Source organism: Heterodontus francisci, chromosome 32 (assembly GCF_036365525.1).
Source record: "Heterodontus francisci isolate sHetFra1 chromosome 32, sHetFra1.hap1, whole genome shotgun sequence".
NCBI lineage: Eukaryota > Metazoa > Chordata > Chondrichthyes > Heterodontiformes > Heterodontidae > Heterodontus > Heterodontus francisci.
Window position 1 is genome coordinate 32,683,732 of NC_090402.1, and position 22,482 is coordinate 32,706,213.

General features: G+C 42.0%; 1 protein-coding gene across 3 annotated transcripts in view; it reads left to right on the forward strand.

Moving 5' to 3' along the window:
- The window catches only part of LOC137347754 (glutamine synthetase-like), a 68,089-nt gene that overhangs the window by 31,875 nt on the left and 13,732 nt on the right, over window positions 1-22,482 (forward strand). The window contains exons 2-5 of one of the 3 annotated variants that reach the window (XM_068012662.1): window positions 2,259-2,389; window positions 8,213-8,386; window positions 8,497-8,658; window positions 8,897-9,043. In XM_068012662.1, coding sequence (XP_067868763.1) covers window positions 8,221-8,386; window positions 8,497-8,658; window positions 8,897-9,043 — 475 coding nt within the window. In that variant the 5' untranslated portion in view covers window positions 2,259-2,389; window positions 8,213-8,220. Of the gene's footprint in view, window positions 1-2,258; window positions 2,390-8,008; window positions 8,129-8,191; window positions 8,387-8,496; window positions 8,659-8,896; window positions 9,044-22,482 lie in introns of those variants that run through there. The other 2 variants (XM_068012663.1, XM_068012661.1) reach the window with 2 other exon arrangements.

Sequence of the window (22,482 nt, forward strand, 5' to 3'; positions counted from 1 at the left end):
TTGATTAAAAGCTGCCTTTGTCCACACTTCAAAAAGTGCTGAGCTATTGCTGCAAAAGTAACTTCCACAATACATAAAGTCTAAACTCCTCAAAGTGCCCAGCCTCCTTGCTACCTTAGCTAATAAGCCTCACAGAACCAAACACATCCGTGTTTAAAGGGTGAGACAGTTTAAAAGAACCAACTGCATGGATTGATAATATGCTGTTTATTCTATAGATGGCAGAATACTTCTAAGTAACTAATGTACCCCATTGCAATTCAACTCCACAATCAGACTAATATTACTCTGTTTTAAAAATTACCCAGTAAAGAAAAAACAATAAGCCAGTGTCTCTCAATTGTGCAGTAGAGCTTTTTATTAAGCTTTGATTTCACCTTTTCAAAGAATACTGCTAGTCTTGCTATGCAACAAGGCAGATGCTTAATAAAAACAAAAAATGGTGGAAATACAAGGCAGGTCTGTGGAGAAAGAAACAGAGTTAGCTTTTCGGGTTGATGGCCTTTTGTCAGAACTGCAACAAGTTAGAGATGTAACAGGTGTTAAGCAAGTACAGAGGCAGGAAAAGGGAGAGGGGAGGAAAGATCAAAAGGAAAGGTCTGCGATAGGGTAGAAGATTTTAAATGACAAAAGGAATGATGATGCAAGGCAAAAGGAGATGGTAAAAGGACAAGTAAAGAAACAAAAGATGGGTCTTGAGGAGTTGTAAATGGGAATAGTAGAATCATTAGCAAGAGCTGCATACAAAAAAAAATGGGGACAAGGGTTATGATCTGAAATTGAACACAAAGTTGTGTCCAGAAGGCTGTAAAGATGAGGTGCTGTTCCTCGAGCTTATGTTGAGCTTCATTGGAACAGTGTAGGAAGCTGATGACAAGAGGTTGGAGTGGTAGTGAGGCGGAGAATTAAAATGGCAGCTGACTGGAAGCTCTGAGACACACTTGCGGACTTAATAGAGGTACTCTACAAAGCTGTCATCCAATCTGCGTTTGGTCTCCTCACTGTAGAGGAGACAGTATTGTGAGCAGTGAATACAGTGTACTAAACTAGCAGAGATCTGCAAAATATTTGAGCAAATTAGTATCTTTATTGCAACAGTACTTCTTTAAATACAGGATTTCTAGTTATTCTTTCACAAAGACTTTAACAGAATCAAAACTCCTCACTCTGGAAAAAGCTACATAAAGCTGTCCATGTGTAAAAACTGGCCTTGGAATATAAATACAAATATCGTCAAGAGTCTGGCCCTGTGACTTGTTTATAGTCATAGAATATAAAAGTCCAACCGGAACTGTTTTCTCCTGTGTTGAAAGGGCTGGTTGACATTTGATGGGCTCAATATTATTTGAGGAACAAATATTCAATTTCAATGAAATCTTCCTGTTTCTATCAATTTCTATCTTCAAAGAAAACAGCTTCCTAACTATCAATCTTGCTCTATGACAGAGTCCTTGTTTAGGATTCAAGTTTTGTAGCAACATTATTACTGCTCCTCCCTTGAGTCTAAGTTTGTACGATGACATGCCCATTGGAGTTAGACTGTGTAGAAACTCTAGAGGGTATAAAGTGTTATCATCATCTTTGTCTATAGAATCAACGCTGATGTATTCTTTTAATTTACCTGACGGCTTTTCTAAAACATTTTCATTCTGATCTAGTAAATCTTCATTTTAACACTAAGAATAACTTTTGAACAATAAGCTGTATCAAATAATTGTCCCTGCCATTTCGCCACACATAACCAATTACATCAACTCATCCATCTATACCATGCTACCTCTTCCATGCAATCCCCTCACTCCCATGCCATCCCGATCCCATGCCAATCCAACCTTCCCACGCCAACTCCTTCCTGCTCTTACCATCCTCATCCATCCCATCCCTCACAGAAACAATCTCTTCAGCCATGGTAACTTTGTTGTTGGGCTCCCTTTACCTTCTGCTGTTTTTGTTCTCCACCAACACTCCCCAGCCTGCTGCTGCTGTCACGCTCTCCAGTCATCTGTGCACACCATGTGCCTCTGCATGCACACATCAAATAAACCCAACAACTTACGCGCCCCTTAAACTGGCCAATCAAAACATTCCAGACAGACAAAAATTGAGTATTATTATAGATTGAAAGAAATACAAGTAAATTGCTGTTTCACCTGGAAACAGCAGTCTGAAACAGCAATTTACATGCACTTCTTTCAATTTAGTAGTATGATGTCATCCCTCTTAAATTCTGTGACTTCCCTCTTCTAATGCATCCTTAGGATTGTACTATACCACTGTGCAGCCGACGCGGTTGCCCTGATCATCAAGGTGGAAGAAGTTGTTTAAAGAGAAGCTCCAGAAAGTGAGATTGCTTTTGCAGACTTTGATCATTTCTTGGGATTGGCTGAAGGTAAGTGCAAAATTTTTGTATGGTTGTATACAACTACATTCGCCATTGCCAGTGGAAAGTCTATGCTTAAGGAATTTAGAGAGCAAGTATTTGAAATTGCAAAACGGACTTTTATATGATTTCCGTGTTGGAGGAAGAGGACCAGAAGGAAGCAGAGGGGAAATGGGATTAAATCTTGAAATTAGATTAACCAGCATGGATTTGGAAAGTGTAGGTCATGCCTGATGAACCTGATTGAATATTTTGAAGAGGTGATATTGAAGTAGTGGATAGGGGAAAGTCTATGAATGTTATTTATATGGATTTCCAAAAGGTAAATTCTGATAAATTCCCTCATAAGAGACTATTAGCTAAAATTGAAACTCATGGAATTGAAGGTAAATTATTGACCAAGTTAGGAAATTTTCTGATTGGCTGGAGACAGAGAGTGGGGATAATGGACAGGTACTCTAATTGGCTGAAAATAATTAATGGAGCCTCAACTATTCACTGTGTTTATTAACAAATTAGATGATGGGGTAGAAAGCCACAAATTGGCTGCATGCAGGAGACAAAGAGCAGGGATAATGAACAGGAATTCTGTTGACAGAATCTGACTAATGGCGTAAGGATCTGTGTTGAGGCTACAACTATTCACCATATTTAATAATGACTTAGATGATAGGATAGAAAGCCATATATTGAAGTTTGTCAATGATATAAAGACAGGTGCCATCGTAAGCAGTGTTAATGAAGCATAACAACAACTTTTCTTTCATATAGTGCCTTTAATGTAATAAAACATCCCAAGGCACTTCACAGAAGTGTTATAAAGCAAAATATGACTATGCCACATAAGGAGATGTTAGGTCAGATCACCAAAAGGTTGGTCAAATAGATAGGTTTTAATGACTGTCTTAAAGGAGGAAATTGAGGTAGTGAGGTGGGGAGGTGTAGGGAGGGAATTCCAGAGCTTGCGGCCTAGGCAACTGAAGATTTGCTGATTAAAATCAGGGATGCTCAAGAGCCAGAATTAGAGGAATACAGATATCTTGGTGGGCCGTGGGACTGGAGGAGATTAGAGGTAGGGAAGGGGAATTTGAAAACCAGGATGAGAATTTTAAAATCAAAGCGTTGCTTGACCAGGAGCCAACAAGGGTGATAGGTGAGCAGGGCTTTTTGCAAGTAAAGACTCCGGCAACAGAGTTTTAGATGACCTCAAGTTTACAGAGGCTGGAGTGCATTGGAATAATCAAGTCTTGAGGTAACAAAAGTATGAATGAGAGTTTCAGCTGCAGATGAGCTGAGACAGGAGCAAAGTTGGGTGATGTTACAGAGGTGGAAATAAATGGCCTTAATAACACAAATACTTGGTCGGAAGGTCATCTCATCATCAAATATGACATCAAGTTTGCAACCACGCAGGTTTAGTCTCAGACAGTTGCCAGGGAGAGGAATGGAGTTGGAAGTGAGGGATTGGAATTTGGAGCAGGCACCAAAAACAATGGCTTCTATCTTCCAAATAGTTACTTGACGAAAATTTCTGTTCATCCATTTCTGGATGTTGAATAAGCAGTCTGATAAATTTAGCAACAGTGGACGGGTTGAGACAGGTATAAAATTACAAAGAGATATTCATAGATTAAGTGAATGGGCAAAACTGCATCAAATGGATTTCAGTGTAAGCCAGGGGAGGTCATTCACTTTGGACTCAAAAAGGATAGAATAGAGTAGTTTCTAAATGTTGGAAAGCAAAAAACAGGGGAGGTACAAAGGGACTTGGGAGTCCTGGTACCTAAATTATTGAAATGTCATGGACGGGTACAGCAAATAGTTAAAAAAAGGCTTATGGAATGTTGGCCTTTTTATTGTTACGACCAGGTGAGAAAGGGGTCTAGGGTTCCCTCTCAGCCTTCACCTATCTTACCGTAACAGGGTGTAATTTTAAACACATTGTTTTTTTTAGCTCCCCCTTAGTGAATCCTTGTTCACTACTTTCCAATTATAAGACAAAGAAACCAGCACAAACAGGTTTTCTTAGGTTTAAAGAAGAAAGGTTGAAATTTATTAAACTTAAACTCTAATTCGGTTAATGCCTACGAATACACGACATGCCCACGCTAGCATGCTTATGCGATACACACACGCAGATAGAGACAGAAAAGAGCAGAAGAAAATGAAGTGGAAAAGTTTGAGGCAATCTCTGAAGAGGGTTTTTGATACGGTTCTTCGAGCTCATTGTAGAGTCCTTGATTGTAGGTGGTTCTTGTTTTTCGTTGGGCCCAGTATTCTTCTTAAACCTTGTTTGCTGTAGGAGACCTTTTCTCTCACAGAATCACAGAATTGTTACAGCGCAGAAGGACGCCATTCGGCCCATCGTGTCTGCAGCAGCTCTTCGAATGAGCAATTCACCTAGTGTCATTCCGCCGCCTTCTCCCCGTAACCCTGCACGTTCATCCTTTTCATATAACAATCTAATTCCCTTTAGAATACTTCAATTGAACCTGCCTCCACCTCACACTCAGGCAGTGCATTCCAGACCTCAACCACTCACTGCATCAAAAAGTTTATCCTCATGTCACTTTTGTTTCTTTTACCAATTACTTTACATTTGTGCCCTCTCGTTCTCAATCCTTTCATGAGTGGGAACAGTTTCTCCCTATCATTTGTGAAGTTGGTGGTTTCAGCAAAACCCTCTTGAAAACATTTCCTCAGCTTCACAGCAGAAATTTACCTGAGCAATCTGGAGGAAGGCAACAGACAGAGCAGGATTAATTGAAGAGATCTCATTAAAATGTTGAATATTTGGAAAAACAAAGATGGCTGCTATATTCAGACAAAGAACATAAAAGCAACATTCTACTATGCTTTTGGTCTTTTGTGATGATGCCAACCACTGAAGGACTGCAAATTGGCCTAAGCACAAATCAACTTTTTGCAAAACACGGCATCTAATGAATATTAATCCTTGCCTTAGTTGCTTATTTGACTTGCATTACTCATAATGACACCAGGTTCCCAAATATTTTTTGGACTGTTACCCAAATCGTCTCTCAACAATTAGATAATAGTGGAAGGTGCTTGCCAAAGACAGAAAGTCATTTCCATGAGCACCACAGGAGCCAAGAAACCATATAAGTATTACATTATTAACTGCAACCCTGAAAACTGAACTTGCAGTACAAAAGGTGGCATCCTTTGCATCTATTACAGTCAGTTAGTCCCTTGGACTTTCATGATAAATCTTGAGGCCCCAGTTGCTGGCTTAATAACAACCTAAACAACCAGCTAATTTTAGAAATGTGAACTGTCTTCAGTGGATTTGGAGTTCCGTGAGAAAGAGAGGGAAAGCCAGACCCGAGAGGTCATCTTCAGTCCAGGAGCATACAGCAGTCTCTCTGTTCAATTTGTTCATACAATTCAGAGAAAACAGGTTGCCAAGCAGGTAAGTCACAAGACCAGCTGGTCTGACCATGTCTGTTTGTGAATTCGGCCATCCCAGCAGTTATCCTGAAATTTGAGCTCCCTCACCTTCAATGGCTGGTGCTCAAAGTCCATTGTGGCTTAAATTGGATAACGGAAGTAACCCCTTTTGTCTCCACAAACGCTGTCTGTTAATATGCAAACGTCTTTCCAGCCAAGTCCTTTCATCACTTCTGCAACAGTGTTCAAATCAATGTTCATATGGCAAAATTAATATGCCTCAGTCTTGGCAGGTTGCGGGAGTGGGGGGGTCTGCATGACAATTTCTAGAGGACTATAATACAATGGGAGTAAAAGTTATGCTACAGCTATACAAAGCCCTGGTTAAGCTGCATTTGGAGCACTATGAGCAGTCCTGAGCACCGCACCTTAGAAAGAATAAATTGTCCTTGGGGGGAGTGTAGTATAGATTTACTAGCTTGATACCTGGACTCCAAGGGTTGAATTTTGAGGGGAGAATACACAAACTAGGATTGTATTCCCAGGAATTTAGAAGCTTATGTGGTGATTTGATCAAAGTTTTCAAGATATTAATGGGAACAGATAGGTTAGACAGAAACTATTTCTGCTAATTGGAGGGTCTAGGACAAGGGGCATAGTCTAAAAATAAGAGCTAGCCCTTTCAGGACTGAAATTAGGAAAGGGTGGTCAAAGTTTGGAGTTCTCTTCTGTAGTATAAGGGCCAGAAAGGGTTAATGCTAAAGAGTGTAAATACCTCCTACCATCATGTAAGAGATCACATGTGAGGGAGACTTGAAGAGAGATGCAGCATAGCTTCAGAGGAGTCACAGACTGGTGTGAAGCTGTACATAGTTATAATGTAATAAAGAGTTAATGTTCTAATTACTCAAGACTAAGGAATCTCTCTAAGCTAGACTAACTCAGCATATTAAAGTGGCAGCATACCCAACAAACATACAACATCTTCTACAAATGGCAATTGATATTGGATCAATTGTTAACTTTAGATATGAGATTGATCGATTTTTGTTAACCAAATATATTTAGCGATATGGGGGCAAAGATGAGTATATGGAGTTAAGTCACAGATCATGATCTCAATGAATGATGGAACAGGCTCAAGGGGCTTAATGGCCTACTCCTGTTCCAAGTTCCGAGCGCCAGTGGACAAACATGACTATCCCATCGGCATTCACTCAGCAGGATGTATTGACCCAGGCAAACGTTCCAGTCTTCTCACTAGCTACCTCTTGGGAGGTTATGATTCAACTATGGAGCTTTGGAAGAGCTATGTGCTTTGCTTCAGCCAGATCTGCAAACAGGGTCTGCAACATGAACAGCACTGACTGTGGCAGACAAGGAGTCCCTCCCTTCCCTGTATCTGGGCTGGTAGTGCTCTTTCCCTTAAGTGATGTTTTTTAATATATTTGTTGGTGGGCTTTGGGCGTCGGTGGCTAGGCCATAATTTATTCCCCATCCCTAATTGCCCTTCACAAGGTAGTGGGGAGCTGCAGGTCCACCCACAGTGCTGTTAGGAAGGGAGTTACAGGATTTTGACCCAGCAACAGTGAATGGGTGGCAATCTGCCAATGGTAAAGAGGACTGCAACTCTTGGTCATCATCATTCTTCTCATCTGCTTTCTGGCTTGAACCCCCACCCCTTTCCCCCACTTCCTTGTCCCACTGATCCATATTTCCAGCCCCCTCCACTCATCTCAGATTTACTATTTTGATATCACTAATTTGAATAGGGCTGTGACCCACTGTGCACTCTAGTCAGTTCCATAGTTGCTTTCAATTCCCTTGACCCCCAACTCCCTCTAATCTTCCTCCGCCTTTGCCACACCACCCCACCCACTGCAGTTTACTTTCCCGCTCTGGCCTCGTATGTACTCCAAATTCACAGGCTCACCTGTGCCCCAATGCAACTCAGCCCACTCACCCTGAACGCTGCAGTTGCTCATCATTCTCATGCACTATGCTACGGGGGATCGGGTAGCATATTTGAACTCTGATCTATGCTTCAGGCAAATTCTACTTGCCCACGCGGCACAGCGGTTGTACAAACATAACCAGTCAGCTACGCCCTGGATATTGTAATTATTTTCAAGATATTGGATCTACGTCAATCAACTAATAAATGTCCCAACTCCATAAAGCCCCACCTTCTCCACAAGTCAGCTGATAATTCGTACTCCACAACTGGGCGGGACAAATATTGAAACGAAATCTACTGCGTTGCTTGCATCAGTCAGTCGGAGAGGCATTCTGGTCATTAATTTTGTCTTCTGAAGCTACTTCTAGTGTTGGGAAGTGGTGAGTACCGAAACATTCCAATGTAGTCTTTATAAGAACTTGTATTTTTGTAAATGAAAATAGATCTTATTTTTATACTTTTAGAAGTCAAGATGTCAGTGGCTGTAAGTTCCAAGTTGAACAAAACCGCAAGGGAGCATTACCTGAAACTTCCCCAGGACGGGAAAGTGCAGGTTACCTACGTGTGGATCGATGGCACTGGACAAGGTCTTCGCTGTAAAACCAAAACCCTGGATTACGAACCACAAGCCTTGAAAGGTCCAGTATAATCTTAAAATGCCACACATACAAACTATATCATTGACTGATGTGACTTTTCAGATGACTGTTAAACTCGGCTGATTGCTTTTCTTTTGTCCCCAAACCAGAGATCCCGGAGTGGAATTTTGACGGCTCCAGTACCGATCAGGCGGAGGGCTCCAACAGCGACATGTATCTGATTCCGGTCCGCATATTCAGGGATCCATTCACCCTGGAACCAAACAAGCTTGTGCTCTGCGAGGTTCTGAAGTACAATCGAAAACCTGCAGGTGAGCCTGTGAAACTGAAACACCGCCAGCAGTTCTTGGCTGAGTGGTTTGGCATCGTCCATCTACGAAAGATGGTTGGTTGAATTTTTTTCTTTTGCATTGAAGTGCTAATTCTGAACCCTATTCCCAGGGTTGTGAAGCACTCTTCGTGCCCCAGATTATTGCATTAGTAATGTATCTGTGCAAAGTTGTCCATGTGTGTTTGTTTTAGGAAGCTAACAGCTAAAATATGTTGTAGAGAGGAACCTGAGGCACACGTGTAAAGAAGCAATGGACAAGGCGAAGGACTCTCATCCCTGGTTTGGCTTGGAGCAAGAATACTCTCTGTTAGGAATCAATGGACATCCCTACGGCTGGCCTGAAAATGGATTTCCAGGACCGCAAGGTTAGGACATTCTGCACTTAAAACCAATTTTCTTAAACATGTAAAGGGTTCACTACAGATATGAATGGAACATATATATAGTGAAATTGTTGCAAGTGTGAACCCTTAAGAGGTTTGTATGGCAATTTTCTGCCTTCTATTTTATAGAACCATAGAAAAGTTATGGCACAGAAGGAGGCCATTCAGTCCATCATGTTTTGACCGGCTGAACAAAACTAGCTGCCCAATCTAACCCCACCTTCCAGAACCTGGTTTGTAGCCTTGCAGGTTGCAGCACTTCAGGTGCAGGCCCAGGTACTTTTTGAAAAGAGCTGAGGGTTTCTGCCTCCACCACTGATCCAGGTAGTGAATTCCAGACACCCACTACCCTCTGGGTGAAAAAAGGTATTCCTGTTGTCCCCTCTAATCTTTCTACCAGTCACCTTAAATCTGTGCCCCCTGGTAATTGACCTCCCCACCAGGGGAAACAGATCCTTCCTGTCTACTCTATCTAGGCCCCTCATAATGTTGTACACCTCAATTAAGTCAATCATTACCCTTTGGTTCCTGTTTCTGAGCCAATTTTGGGTCCAACTTGCCACATTCCCCCTGTATCCCATGGGCATTTTCTTTTCTGACTAGCCTGCCATGTGGGACCTTGTCAAATGCCTTTCTAAAATCCATGTAGACCACACATCCACTGCACTACCCTCATCAATCCTCCTTGTTACTTCCTCTAAAAATTCAGGTGTTTTAAAATAATTAACAGGTTTGCTCCTCCCAGCTTGCATAGTAATGTCTTGTCAAAACTTCATTGTGCCTTTCGTTAATATCACCAACAGTAATTTGTACCCTGAAACCAGTTTGTTATGTTGCCGTTCACTTGTCTATCTAAAACAGTTTTGGGGTACAAATAGACATGAAAGTGTGAGCTTAACTTGGGTATCAGGAGCCGATTTGTGCACTCCACAGTGGTGCAATCACCTCTCTCCCTGAGGTGATCATAACCCACTTGAAGTTTGTGCCTAATGTTTAATGCCAAGAGCACAACCAGAACAGTCCACTCGAAAATTGGGGCAAGCTTTTTCATCAGCTGTCAGGCAGATCACCCAGGAACTTTTAAAAGTGTAACTTTGCACGACACTCGTGTACCCCAAATGGGATGTACCAAGAAATCTCAAGTTAAACACCTGAAGAGGAAAAAATTGCAGGGCTATGGGGAAAGGGGAGGGAAGTGGGACTAGCTAAATTGCTCTTGCACAGATTTGTTGGGCCAAATGGCCTTCTGCGCTGATTCTATGATTATGCATACAGCAGCCATTATGTTGTTGCCCCTTTCCACCAGTACACCCTCCAATCTTCCTGGGTAGGCATATTGTTGTTCATCCAATTTGCATAAACTTACATTTAGTTATGAACACTAATTGTTAAAATTTACATCCAGTCACCCATCATTTCCCACTATTTCCAGAGATCAAAAAAAGCAGATTTTGCGGGTTCTGCCAGAACCCATGATTTGTTTTGCAGATCTATAATTATCGTCTAGAATCAGGGCTGGGACTTGGCCTAGGATCATTAAAGTTCTTTTTTATGAGCTGTTGGTCTCTCTTTAAATCATTGCATGATTTTATTTTTGCAATTTACTGCAGGGACTGTGCCTTCTTTGTAAAATTGTTGGCAGATTAGGATTTCTTCCAGTGCAAACAAGCACATCAGTTGTGCAAATAATTGTTCATTGGAAGCAAAGGATGTACATTCTAGTGAGAAAAAAAAATCAATCAGGGTTAGTGAAACAGTAAGTGAATCAATAATAAGAATATTAGCACAGAGCGCAGATTTCACCTGAGTGCAAGGGATTTTGACAAGTGTGGTAATTTGATGAGGTGGAGATAAGCGGCACTGCTTGATATATATAAAATAAATATAAACAAATAGGGTTGAATTAGGACTGTGGACTAAGTTACAGTAAAGACCTAAAACATATAACTAAACTTAATAAAATAGACAAGATTGTTATCTAGATTAAAAACTATAGACAATTGAGTGATATTTCAAAACTTGAAAAGCTAATTAGTTAAATGAAATATAATAGAGATGTCAGGACAGGTGATGTGTTGCAGCTGTAGTATGTGGGAGCTGGTGGACACCAGTGTGATCCACAACAAGCACATCTGAGCTAAGTGTCTGCAGCTCAAGGAATTTCGGCTCAGAGTTCATGAGCTGGAGAGTGAGCTTTGGACACTGCAGTGCATCAGGGAGGGATAAAGTTACCTGAAAGTTACTTTGATCCAGGAGGCAGTCACACCCCTTAGGTGAAGTATTACATTAGATTTGGTCCATGGACAGGAGGCTGTGACGAAGAGTGAGGCAGATATGGGGCTCCAGAAAATAGCATTAGAGGAGCTTCAGCCCTTGCACTTGTCCGTGAGGTACAAGGTTCTTGCAGCCTGTGTGGACAAAAGCAGAGACTACAGTGAGGATGAACAAACTGGCCATATAACCGTGGTATATAGGGCCACTCAAGTTGGGGAGGTAAAAAGGAATATAGTAGTGATGGGGGATAGTAGACTTAGGGGAATAGATACTGTGAGTCCCGAAGGCTGTGTAGCCTGTCCAGTGCCAGGGTTAAGGACATCTCCTCAGGGCTGGAGAGGAACCTGGAGTGGGAGAGGAAAGATCCAGTTGTCATGGTCCACGTAGGTACCAACGATATAGATAGGACTATGAGGTTCTCCTGAGGGAGTATGAGCAGCTAGGAGCTCAGTTATAAAGCAGGACCACAAAGTTAATACTCTCTGGATTATTACCTGAGCCACGAGCAACTTGGCATAGTGTCAATAAGATCAGAGAGTTGAATGCGTGGCTCAAAGATTGATGTGGGAGAAATGGGTTTTAATTCATGGGGCACTGGCACTGGGGAAAGAGGGAGTTGTTTAGTTGGGTCAGGCTCCAATGGCAGATCGAATAACTAGGGCTGTAGATGGGGCTTAAAACTAAATAGTGGGGGAGAGGGCTCAAGTGAAAGGAAAATTAAAGAGAAAGGACATGGCAATACTGCAGGATAGTGATATAGTTAATGATAACCAGGCTGTGACAGGAAGGGATATAACAGATACAAACATAAAAATGCACCAGCAAATAGGGTCAGAATATGGAAAAATGGTAAAAAGACAATATTAAAGGCTCTTTATCTGATTTCACACAGCACTCGTAACAATGTAGATGAATTGATGGCACAAGTAGAAATAAAAGAATATGATCTGATAGCCATTACAGAGCTGTAGTGCAAGGTGACCAAGGCTGGGAACTGAATATTCTGGGCTACTTGGCCTTTTGGAAGGATGGGTAGAAAGGAAAAGTAGGCGGGGCAGTCTGTTAATAAAGGATGAAATCAGTGCAGTAGTGAGAAATGATCTTGGCTCGGAATATCAGAATGTAGAATCAGTTTGGGTGGAGATAAGAAATAGCAAGGGAAATAAATTGGCCCCTAACAGTAACTACACTGTAGGACAGAGTATAAATCAAGAATTACTGGGGGCTTGGAAGAAAGGTACTGCAATAATTGTGGGCAACTTTAATCTTCATATAGATTGGACAAACCAAATTGACAAAGGTAGCCTTGAGGACAATTCATAGATGTTGTATGTTTGGTTTGTACGCTGCCACATTAATATACTTAGTCCAGTTTAGAGAGATTCCTGAGTCTTCAGTACTTTGAACATTCACTCTTTATTATATTATAACTATGTACAGCTTCACACCAGTCTATACGACTCCTCTGAAGCCACGCTGCATCTCCATCCAAGTCTCTCATATGTAATCTCTTACATCATCATGGTGGCAGGTATTTTTTACACTTTCTCAACATTAACCCTTTCAGACCTTTATACTACATCTCCCCCCAAGTCTTTATCATATATTTAGACATTCATTTTATATTTATTTTTACATACTATCCCACTTCCCCCCAAGTTTCTGATATCACAGATTCAATCTGTCAGGAAGCTTCACAACTCTCCCTGATCGTGTTGTTGTCAGACGCAGAAGATCAGTCGTCTTTCTCTGAACTCTTGTTTGTTGAATTGGACGGCCTTCATTGAGGTTTGTAGTATCCAGTCCTTTCTGAATTTGAAGTTTAACATCTGGTTCGTCCAATTGGATGACTGATTGATGTCTTTGGTGAATAGGAATAAGATTCCTCCTGTTCTTATTTAGTCCATACTTTAGTAGCTACTATAAGATTGCTGTTGATTCTCATCTCTCTGGATGATTACTCCTTCTCTGCCTTGGTCTTGTACCCATACCTTTTGTCCTTCAGTTAACTTAGGAAATACCATACCAGGAACATACCTATTATAATGATAGACTTGTTGCTTTCCGTAAGATCTGCCTTGAACTCTCTGATAATCCTGGACTTGTAGCCCTAGAAGTAACTTGTTGGGTAGGATTGGAAGTTGTGTTTTAAGCTTCCGTCCCATCAACAGTTTGGCTGGTGCTAATCCGTATAGCAATGGAGTAGTTCTGTAGTTCAGATGTGCCGTTTGAAAATCTTGATTTTTCTTTAATAGTGCTTTGATAGTTCTGACTCCTCTCTCAGTTTCTCCGTTAGATTGTGGATATCTAGGGGAACTTGTAGGATGTACAAATCCAGTTTTCCACAAAGTGCGTAAAATACTCATTTGCAAATTGGGGTCCATTATGGGAAACTATCTGGTTAGGTATATACCATGTGTTGCAAAGATTTCTTGTAACATTCAAATGACTGTTTCTCAGTTGTCATTGTGTACAAACATTTGACCTTGATCCACCTTGAAAAATAGTCGATGACAATCAGGTAGGATTTTCCATTAAACATAAATAGATCCATCACTAGATGTTCCCATGGTCTGGTTGGGAACTGGGTTGAGATAAGAGGTTCCCTCTGATCCTGTCTGTGCACTGTGCATACCTGGCAATTTGCAATCATTTGTTCTATATCTTTCGATATTTCCGGCCACTACATGGATGCCTGAGCCCATGCTCTACATTTCGTTATACCCATATGACTCTGGTGTATTTTCGCCAAGATATCTACCCAGAGTGAGTCTGGAATCACCAGCCTCTCGTCCTATACCAGCATCATCCACAATAGTAAAGCGTCTTCTGTGTGCGAAGAAGATTTTCATCCTCTTACCACTGGGAGGCTACTGAGGCCAGCCTTGCTTGCAATATTGACGCTCTAGATGCATTCTTGATCTTGCACCTGAGCAGGAAGAATTTCTTGGAGCTTTTTTGAACTTGACGGCCATTGTGATGCAGTGAACTGAGAATATGACTCCATTTCATTAATAAGGTTAACACCCTGTTGTGTAGAATGGTCGACAGTAGCTCTGGACAATGCACCTGCTCTTGTTTGTTGCTTACCCTGCACATATACAGTTTCGTACGTGAACCTCATTAGCTTCAACTGGAATCTCTGGATTCTTGGAGGCATCCTAGCGAGTTCCTTTTCATCATGTAAGGAAACTAGAGGTTTGTGTTCTGTCTCTATGCCAGCGTTTAAGTCGATAATATAGTCTGAGAACTTCTCACAAGCCCTCGTGACTGCGAGAGCTTCTTTTTCTATGACGGCATACCTCATGTCAGCCTTGGACAATGCTCTAGACACATAATAAACCGGTCTGCAACATCCATCTGGTTGTTCTTGAAAAAGGACTGCCCCTATCCCTGTAGATGAGCAGATGAGGCGTCTGCTGCAATTGTGGTTGGCAGTGACTGGTTATAATACGCTACGGTATCCTGGCAAAATGAGCATCTCCTTGATCCTTTGACATGCTTGCCTCTGGTGTGCATCCCAACACCAAGCTTGAGCTTTACTTAATAGTCATCGAAACTGTTCAGTAACTTGTGCTAGATTTGGTAAGAATTTTGCCAACTGATTAACCATGCCAAGAAATCGATGACGATCTAGAACAGGAGTAGGAAGTGGGAATTCACTAATGGCTCTTGTCTTTTGCGGGTCTGCCATTATGCCGCTGCCACTGATAATGTGTCCTAAAAAGCAAATAGATGTTTTTGAAAACCCATGCTTCTCATTGTTAGGCTTTCATCTCGATGATTCAAAACCACTCTAACCCTCAGGTTATGTTCTTCAGTGGATTCACCGTGAACTAAGATGTCGTCCATGTGGCATATTTCTCCTTTAAGGCTCTACAGAATGTTCAACATAGATCTTTGGAATATTTCCATTGCTGATATTATACAGAATGGTAGATGATTAAAACAAAATCTCCCAAATGGAATAATGAAGACTGTCAATAACCTTGACTTCTTATCCAATGGAACTTGCCAAAAGCCACTATTCATGACAAGCTTCGTGAAGACGGTACTTTTGGATAACTTTGCCAAGCTTTTGTCCACTAAGGGCATAGGATGAAATTCTCTTACCACGGCCTTATTAAGTTCGGTCTACACCAATGAGAAGATCACCGTCGGGTTTAGGAACTGGAACCATTCCCGAACACCACTCTGTAGGTTCAGTGACAGGAGAAATGACTCCCATCCTGGTCATCGCTTCTAACTGATGTTGGACTTGCTTCATCAGTGGATGTGGCATCTTCCTAGGCATGAAAAGACATACTGCTCTAGCATCTTTTTGCAAAGTAATACGATATTCGGTCTTCAGTCTCGCTGGACCAGTAAATAATTTCAGAAAGTCTTTTTGGAAGTGACTCCCTGGATTCTTGTTGCTTAACTTCTTCCACTTATAAGATGAAGGTCAATACAAGCTCTTCCATTTAAGAGAGAGAATTCCTGATTCCTTAGAATATACAGTGTTTCCAACATCTGTTTTGCCTTGTACTGTTGCCTATAGCTTTCCCTTGACTTTCAGTTCAATTCCTTCTGGACTATGTAACTGAGTTTCTGTTGGTTGCAGGTAACACATTGATAAGCAGTGTTCGTTATCTGATAAGACAGTTAGGCTTGCTTCAGTGTCTAGTTTAAAATTAGTGATATGTCCGTTGGCATATAAATTTGAAGACCAGAATGGCTGATTAAGATCACTGGTCTCACCAAGGAAGTTTTGTGATTTCTTCCCTGATGGAGGTTGTTCAACTTCATTAACAACTCTATGTTTAAAGATTTTTTCTTTTAAACTTGTGGGAGTAGCGATTTTTACTTTGGCACGTCTTCCCAAAATGGCCTATTTTCTTACAGTGGAAGCATTCTGCTTTGTTTGCAGAACATTGTTCACACCTGTGGGTCTTTTTGGTGCCACAGCACTGGCAAGGTTTCATGCCGTCTTGCGCTTTCCCACCCAAGTGTACCTTTTCTGGTGCTTCTTTTACAGCCCTCTGGTTAACGAACTGTGTGGTGGCTGGAGGTTTTCTGAACCAAGGTCTTTCTTCACCTTTCAGGATTGCTCTGTTTTTCTTCCAGATCTGCTTGTCTCACCAGCTGAATTGCTTTGTCTAAGGTGAGGTCTTCTTTAGACTGCAATAAATCTGATAGGAATTCATCAGCAATACCTACTACAATGCAGTTTCTTATTAATTCTGCTTTAGGTCTCTATGTTCACATCCTTCAGCTAGGCTGTAAAGGTCATTAATAAAAGCATCAATTGTTTCACCTGGTTTCTGGACCCTTCTGTTAAATTTAGCCCTTTCCAGAATTTTATTGCTGCTCAAGTTGAAATAACTATCAAAGGCTTTTAAAACTTCATCAAATTTATCTGATGTCTCATTAATGCCTTTTCTTGCAATAACATCATCTGATATTACCCCAATGGAATACAGCAATGTGTTAACTTGTTCTGCTTCAGACTGACTGTCTAATTTGGAAGCAGGTCTATATCTCAAATCCTTTTTGCCAGAGTGACCAATTTTGAGTTTGATTTGGTCCTTCCGTGTGTCCAAACCTCTCTGGTATTGTGAATTTAAGACCCATAGCTTTCTATTTGGTTTACTTTCTCTTTTAAATTATTCCCTGCAGTATCAGAAGTTTCCCATGCTTTTGAGCCTCGCACTGACTCCCGCTATGGTCACCATTTCTCCCCGTGAAATCTCATCGCTGGACTCTGGATTTATTTCCTCCTTGTTTTGCATACAATTTTGTAGCATTTCTGCTATACTCCTTTAACTCCCTTGTCTTAGAGTATTGAGTATTTGCAGCTTTTCTTTTGGACTCGTTCTGGTTACCTCATGTAATGGCGCCAACATCCGATCCGCCTTCACCAAGGACTTTTGATTTTCCTGGTGCTGCCTGCCTAGTGCCGTTAGGAACACATTTTTACCCTCTTTCAGGGATGCACACCAGATCCCCAATCGTTGCTTGGGTCTCCAACTCGAAGCCTGTGGTTACTGGACCAGATTTTTTTATTCACACACTGCCCACCTCTGGTGCAGCCTGAATGGCTCTACAAGCCAATTTCCTGACTCTCTGTGCCTCCTTCATCCACGGAGCAGTTCGAAAGGTTTTTCACAGCCTCTTCTCGAGATCTGCAGTTTTGGTGCTTTTCCAGGTCAGCCCTCTTCAAAGTATTTCTTCACATTCTTCTTCTGGGTGTTGCATGTAAGAACCACGCTGTTCACCATGTTGTACATTTGGTATACTGCCACCTTAATATACTTAGATAGTCTCACTTGGAGATTACTGAGTCTTCAGTACTTTGAACATTAACTCTTTATTACATTATAACTATGTATAGCTTCATACCAGTCCGTGTGACTCCTCTGAAGCCACGCTGCATCTTCCTCCAAGTCTCTCTCACATGTGATTTCTTACATCATCATGCTAGGAGGTATTCTTTACACTTTCTCAACATTAATCCTTTCAGACCTTTATACGACAATAGAGTGCATTCGGGATAGTTTCTTGGAGCAATATGTTGTGGGATCAACCAGGGAGCAGGCTATTTTAGATCTGGTAATTTGTAATGAGACAGGATTAATTAATGATCTCATAGTAAAGGATCCTTCAGGGAAAAGGAATCATAACATGATAGAATTTCATATTCAGTTTGAGGGTCAGACATGTGGGTCTGAAACTTGTGTCTTCAACTTAAATAAAGGCAATTACGCAGGTATGAAGACATAATTGGCTTAAGTGGGCTGGAAAAATAAACTAAAAGGTAACTTGGTAGAGAAGCAGTGGCAGACATTTAGGAGATATTTCATAACTGTCAATAAAGATATATTCCGTTGAGAAAGAAGGACTTTGAGAAGGATGAACCATCCATGGGTAACTAAGTACTTTAAGGATGACATCGCATTGAAAGAACAGGCATATAATGTTACTAAGATTAATGGTAGACCAGAAGATTGGGAAAATTTTAGAAACTAGCAAAGGATGACTGAAAATATAATAAAGAGGAAGAAAATAGATTGAGAGTAAACTAGCAAGAAATACAAAAACAGACAGTAAGAGCTTTTACAGGTATATAAAAAGGAAGAGAGTAGCTAAAGTAAATGTCAGTCCCTTAGAGGATAAGACTGGAGAATTAATAATGGGGGAAAAAGGAAAAGGCAGAGACTTTGAACAAATATTTTGTATCTGTCTTCATGGTACAAGACACTAAAATCAACCCAACGTTAGTAAGTCAGGAAGCAAAAGGGAGGGAGGAACTTAAAACAATCATTATCACTTTTATCATTATCATTTTAGAGAAAAAGTACCAGGAAAACTATTGGGACTAAAGGCTGAAATGTTCCCTGGACCTGATGGCCTGCATCCTAGGGTCTTAAAAGAAGTGGCTCCAGAGATAGTGCATGTATTGGTTGTAATCTTCCAAAATTCCCGAGATTCTGGAGCGGTCCTAGCGGATTGGCGAACCGCAAACATAACGCTCCTATTCAAGAATGGAGGGAGACAGGAGGGAAACTAAAGGCCAGTTAGCAAGACATTTAGAAAATCATAATACAATCAAGCAGAGTCAACATTGTTTTATGAAAGGAAAATTGTGTTTGACAAATTTATTAGCGTTCTTTGAGGATGTAACAAGTAGAGTGGATAAAGGGGAGCCAGTAGTGCTAGTGTATTTGGATTTCCATAAAAGGTAACTGCACAAGAAAAGAGCTCATGGTGGTGGGAGTAATATATTTGCATGGATAGAGAATTGGCTGACTAACAGAAGACAGAGAGTCGGGATAAATGGGTCATTTTCAGGCTGGCAAACTGTAACTGGTGGGGTGCCTCAGGAATTGGTGCTGGGCTCTCAACTATCTACAATCTCTATTAATGACTTAGATGAATGGACCAAGTGTATTGTGGCCAAACTTGCAGAGAAGGCAAAGATAGTTAAGAAAGCAAGTTTGAGGAGGACAGAGTCTGCACAGTTTTACGACCAGGTGAGAAAGAGGTCAAGTCAAGGGTTCCCTTTCAACCTTCACCTGATCTTGCTGTAACAGGATTTAATTTTAAACACACCATGCTTTTTAGCTCCCCTTTGGTGAATCCTTGTTCACTGCTTTCCAATTATAAGGCAAAGAAACCAGCACAAACAGGTTTTCTTAGGTTTAAAGAAGAAAGATTGAACTTTATTAAACTTAAACTCTAATTTGGTTGATGCCTATGAATACATGACGCGCCCATGCTAGCATGAATATGTGATACACACGTGCAAATAGAGACAGAAAAGAACAGAAGAAAAAATAAAGTGAAACGTTTGAGGCCATATCTGAAGAGTTTTTGTTACGGTTCTTCGCGCTCACGAAAGCGTTCTTGATTATAGGTAGTTCTTGCTTTTCTTTGGGGCCCAGTATTCTTCCTAAACCTTGTTCGCTGAAGGAGACTTTTCTCTTTTGGGGTTCATGTGTCTTCAGTGGATTCAGAGGCTTGTGAGAAAGAAATGGAAGCATACAGGAGATATCTTCTCCAGGAGCAAACAGTCTTTTTTTTCAAACTGTTTGTACAATTCAGAAATACACAGGTTGCCAAGCAGGTTAGTCATGTGACTAACTGGTCTGACCACATCTTGGATTGTATCATTTTAGCAATCTCTGGAATGCTGCTCTTACACACAATACCTGGTGATCAAGTTCCATTGTGGGTTGAATGTGTCAGGAAATGGTCCTTTGTTCTTCCGAGAACCGTCCTTTAATATGCAAATGTCTTTTCCAGCCGCGGCTGATCTGTTTAACAAGTCCTTTCTTCACTCCAGTAACAGTTTAAAATCAATGTTCATGACAAAATTAATGTGTCTCATTCTTGGCAGGTAGGGGCCTAGCATGACAACTGGATATAGATATGTTAACTTAGTGGGTAAAAATTTGGCAGATGGAATATAATGTGGGAAACTGTGAGGTTATCCACTTTGGCAGGAAGAGTAGTAAAGCAAAATATTATTTAAAGGCTGCGTTTGCTGACAATGCACCCACTAGGTGGAGGGGTGACAATCCCAGGCAGTGGAGGCACTCAGGTTAAAACCTCCCTGTACATGGATGACGCCGTCTTCTGCTCGGGTCCGCTGTCTGTGCGCAGACTGATGAGCATCTGCGACAAGTTCGAACTGGTCTCGGGAGCCAAAGTTAACCACGGCAAGAGCGAGGCCATGTTCTTTGGGAACTGGGCTGACCGATCCTTTGTCCCCTTCAGGTAGTCTGACATGACGGTGAAGGTGCTGGGGATATGGTTCAGAAGGGCAGGGGCGTGCACCAGAACCTGGGAGGAGCGAGTAGCCAGGGTTCACCATAAACTGAGCATGTGGGGGCAGCGATCTCTCTCTCCATTGTGGGTAATAACCTCGTCATCAGGTGCGAGGCGCACACGTCGTTGCTGTACGTGGCGCAGGTCTGGCCCATACCCCACTCCTGCGCTGTGGCAGTCACCGGAGCCATTTTCCGCTTCATCTGGGGATCTAAAATGGACCGGGTCCGGAGGGACACGATGTTCAAACCTCTGGATAAGGGCGGGAAAAATGTACCCAACGTCGCCCTCATCCTGATGACCACCTTCGTGTGCGGCTGCATCAAGCTGTGTGTAGACCTCCAGTACGCAAACTCCAAGTGTCACTACGTGCTGCGGTTCAATCTGTCCCCGTGTTGCCACGGAACGCTCCATCCAGTTGGACTGTTCCGTACCGCCTATCCTTCGTGGAGCAGTTTCTGCGGAAAAACACCTTTGACCACCGATCCATCAGGCAGTGGTCTGCACAGAATGTCCTCAAGGCCCTACGGGAAAAGGAGACGGTGGATCCTGTCGGATGGTTCCCCGAGCAGACCGTCAAAGTCATTTGGCGGAATGCCTCATCACCAGAACTTTCAAACAAGCACCAAGATGTAGCTTGGCTGGTGGTGAGAAGAGCCCTCCCCGTCAGATCCTTCCTGCACGCCCGAAGTCTCACCCCCTCGCACAATGCCCTCGCAGTGGCTGTAGTGGGGAAGAGACAGTTGCCCACCTCCTTCTGGAATGTATCTTTGCAAAGCAGGCGTGGAAAGAGATGCAGTGGTTTTTGTCGAGGTTCATCCCAAGCAGCTCTGTAACACAGGAGCCTGTGCTCTACGGGCTGTTCCCAGGGACGCACACCGAGATAAACATCAACTGCTGCTGGAGGACTATCAACTCGGTGAAAGACTCTCTTTGGTCTGCTCGAAACTTGCTGGTCTTCCAGCGCAAAGAGTTGTCCACGACCGAGTGTTGCAGACTGGCACATTCCAAGGTCCAGGACTACGTGCTGAGGGACGCACTAAAGCTTGGGGCAGTCGCAGCAAAGGCTCAATGGGGAAAGACCACTGTGTAAGGTCCCCCCACCATAGTGAACTGAGGGGCTGGATCCATGGGAAACCCCTCGAACTGTTATCGGGAAAATTTTTGTTTGCTGTAAAATGTAAAAATGTATATGGCATGACAAATGAAATGGAAGGGTTGTGAGGCAACTCATGATTGTATTGAAGGAAACTGTTTGTATTTTTTTGACTTGGTGCTGTTTGAAATTGTTTGTATTTTATACAGATTTTTATGAATAAAGTATATTTTGGAAATAAAAAACCCCCACTAGGTGGCGCAACACTTGCACATGTGCAATTGGAAGGTCAGTGTCTGCGACATTCAGGCAGCTGCCAGGATTAAAGATGGCACTGCTTAATTTATCACAGAAAATGCTTATGGCTGGATCATTCTAGCAAACTTACCTTACATTAAGTTGGATGGAAGCTCAGTAATACGCTATGTAGTTATAGGATATTAACTGCAGTCCTCAGATCCATTTAATATTCCAGTAACCCTCTTAAATACAAAAGGAATTTTATGATTTGAATTTCTATTGGGAGAAAGTGAATTGGCACCCCGATCAATGGAAAAGAAAATCAGGCAGACTATAAAATGTGCTGCCAATTCGTTATTGTATTTAGTTTATATGACCGACCAGAACTGATTTCTCCTGAACTCAGCTACTAGCTCCCGCCCCACTGGCCGCTCTCTTCCCTCGGCAACTCGCTTTCTCCCCCTCCTCCCCACCGGCCAGTTCCCCATCTGCCCATCCCCCA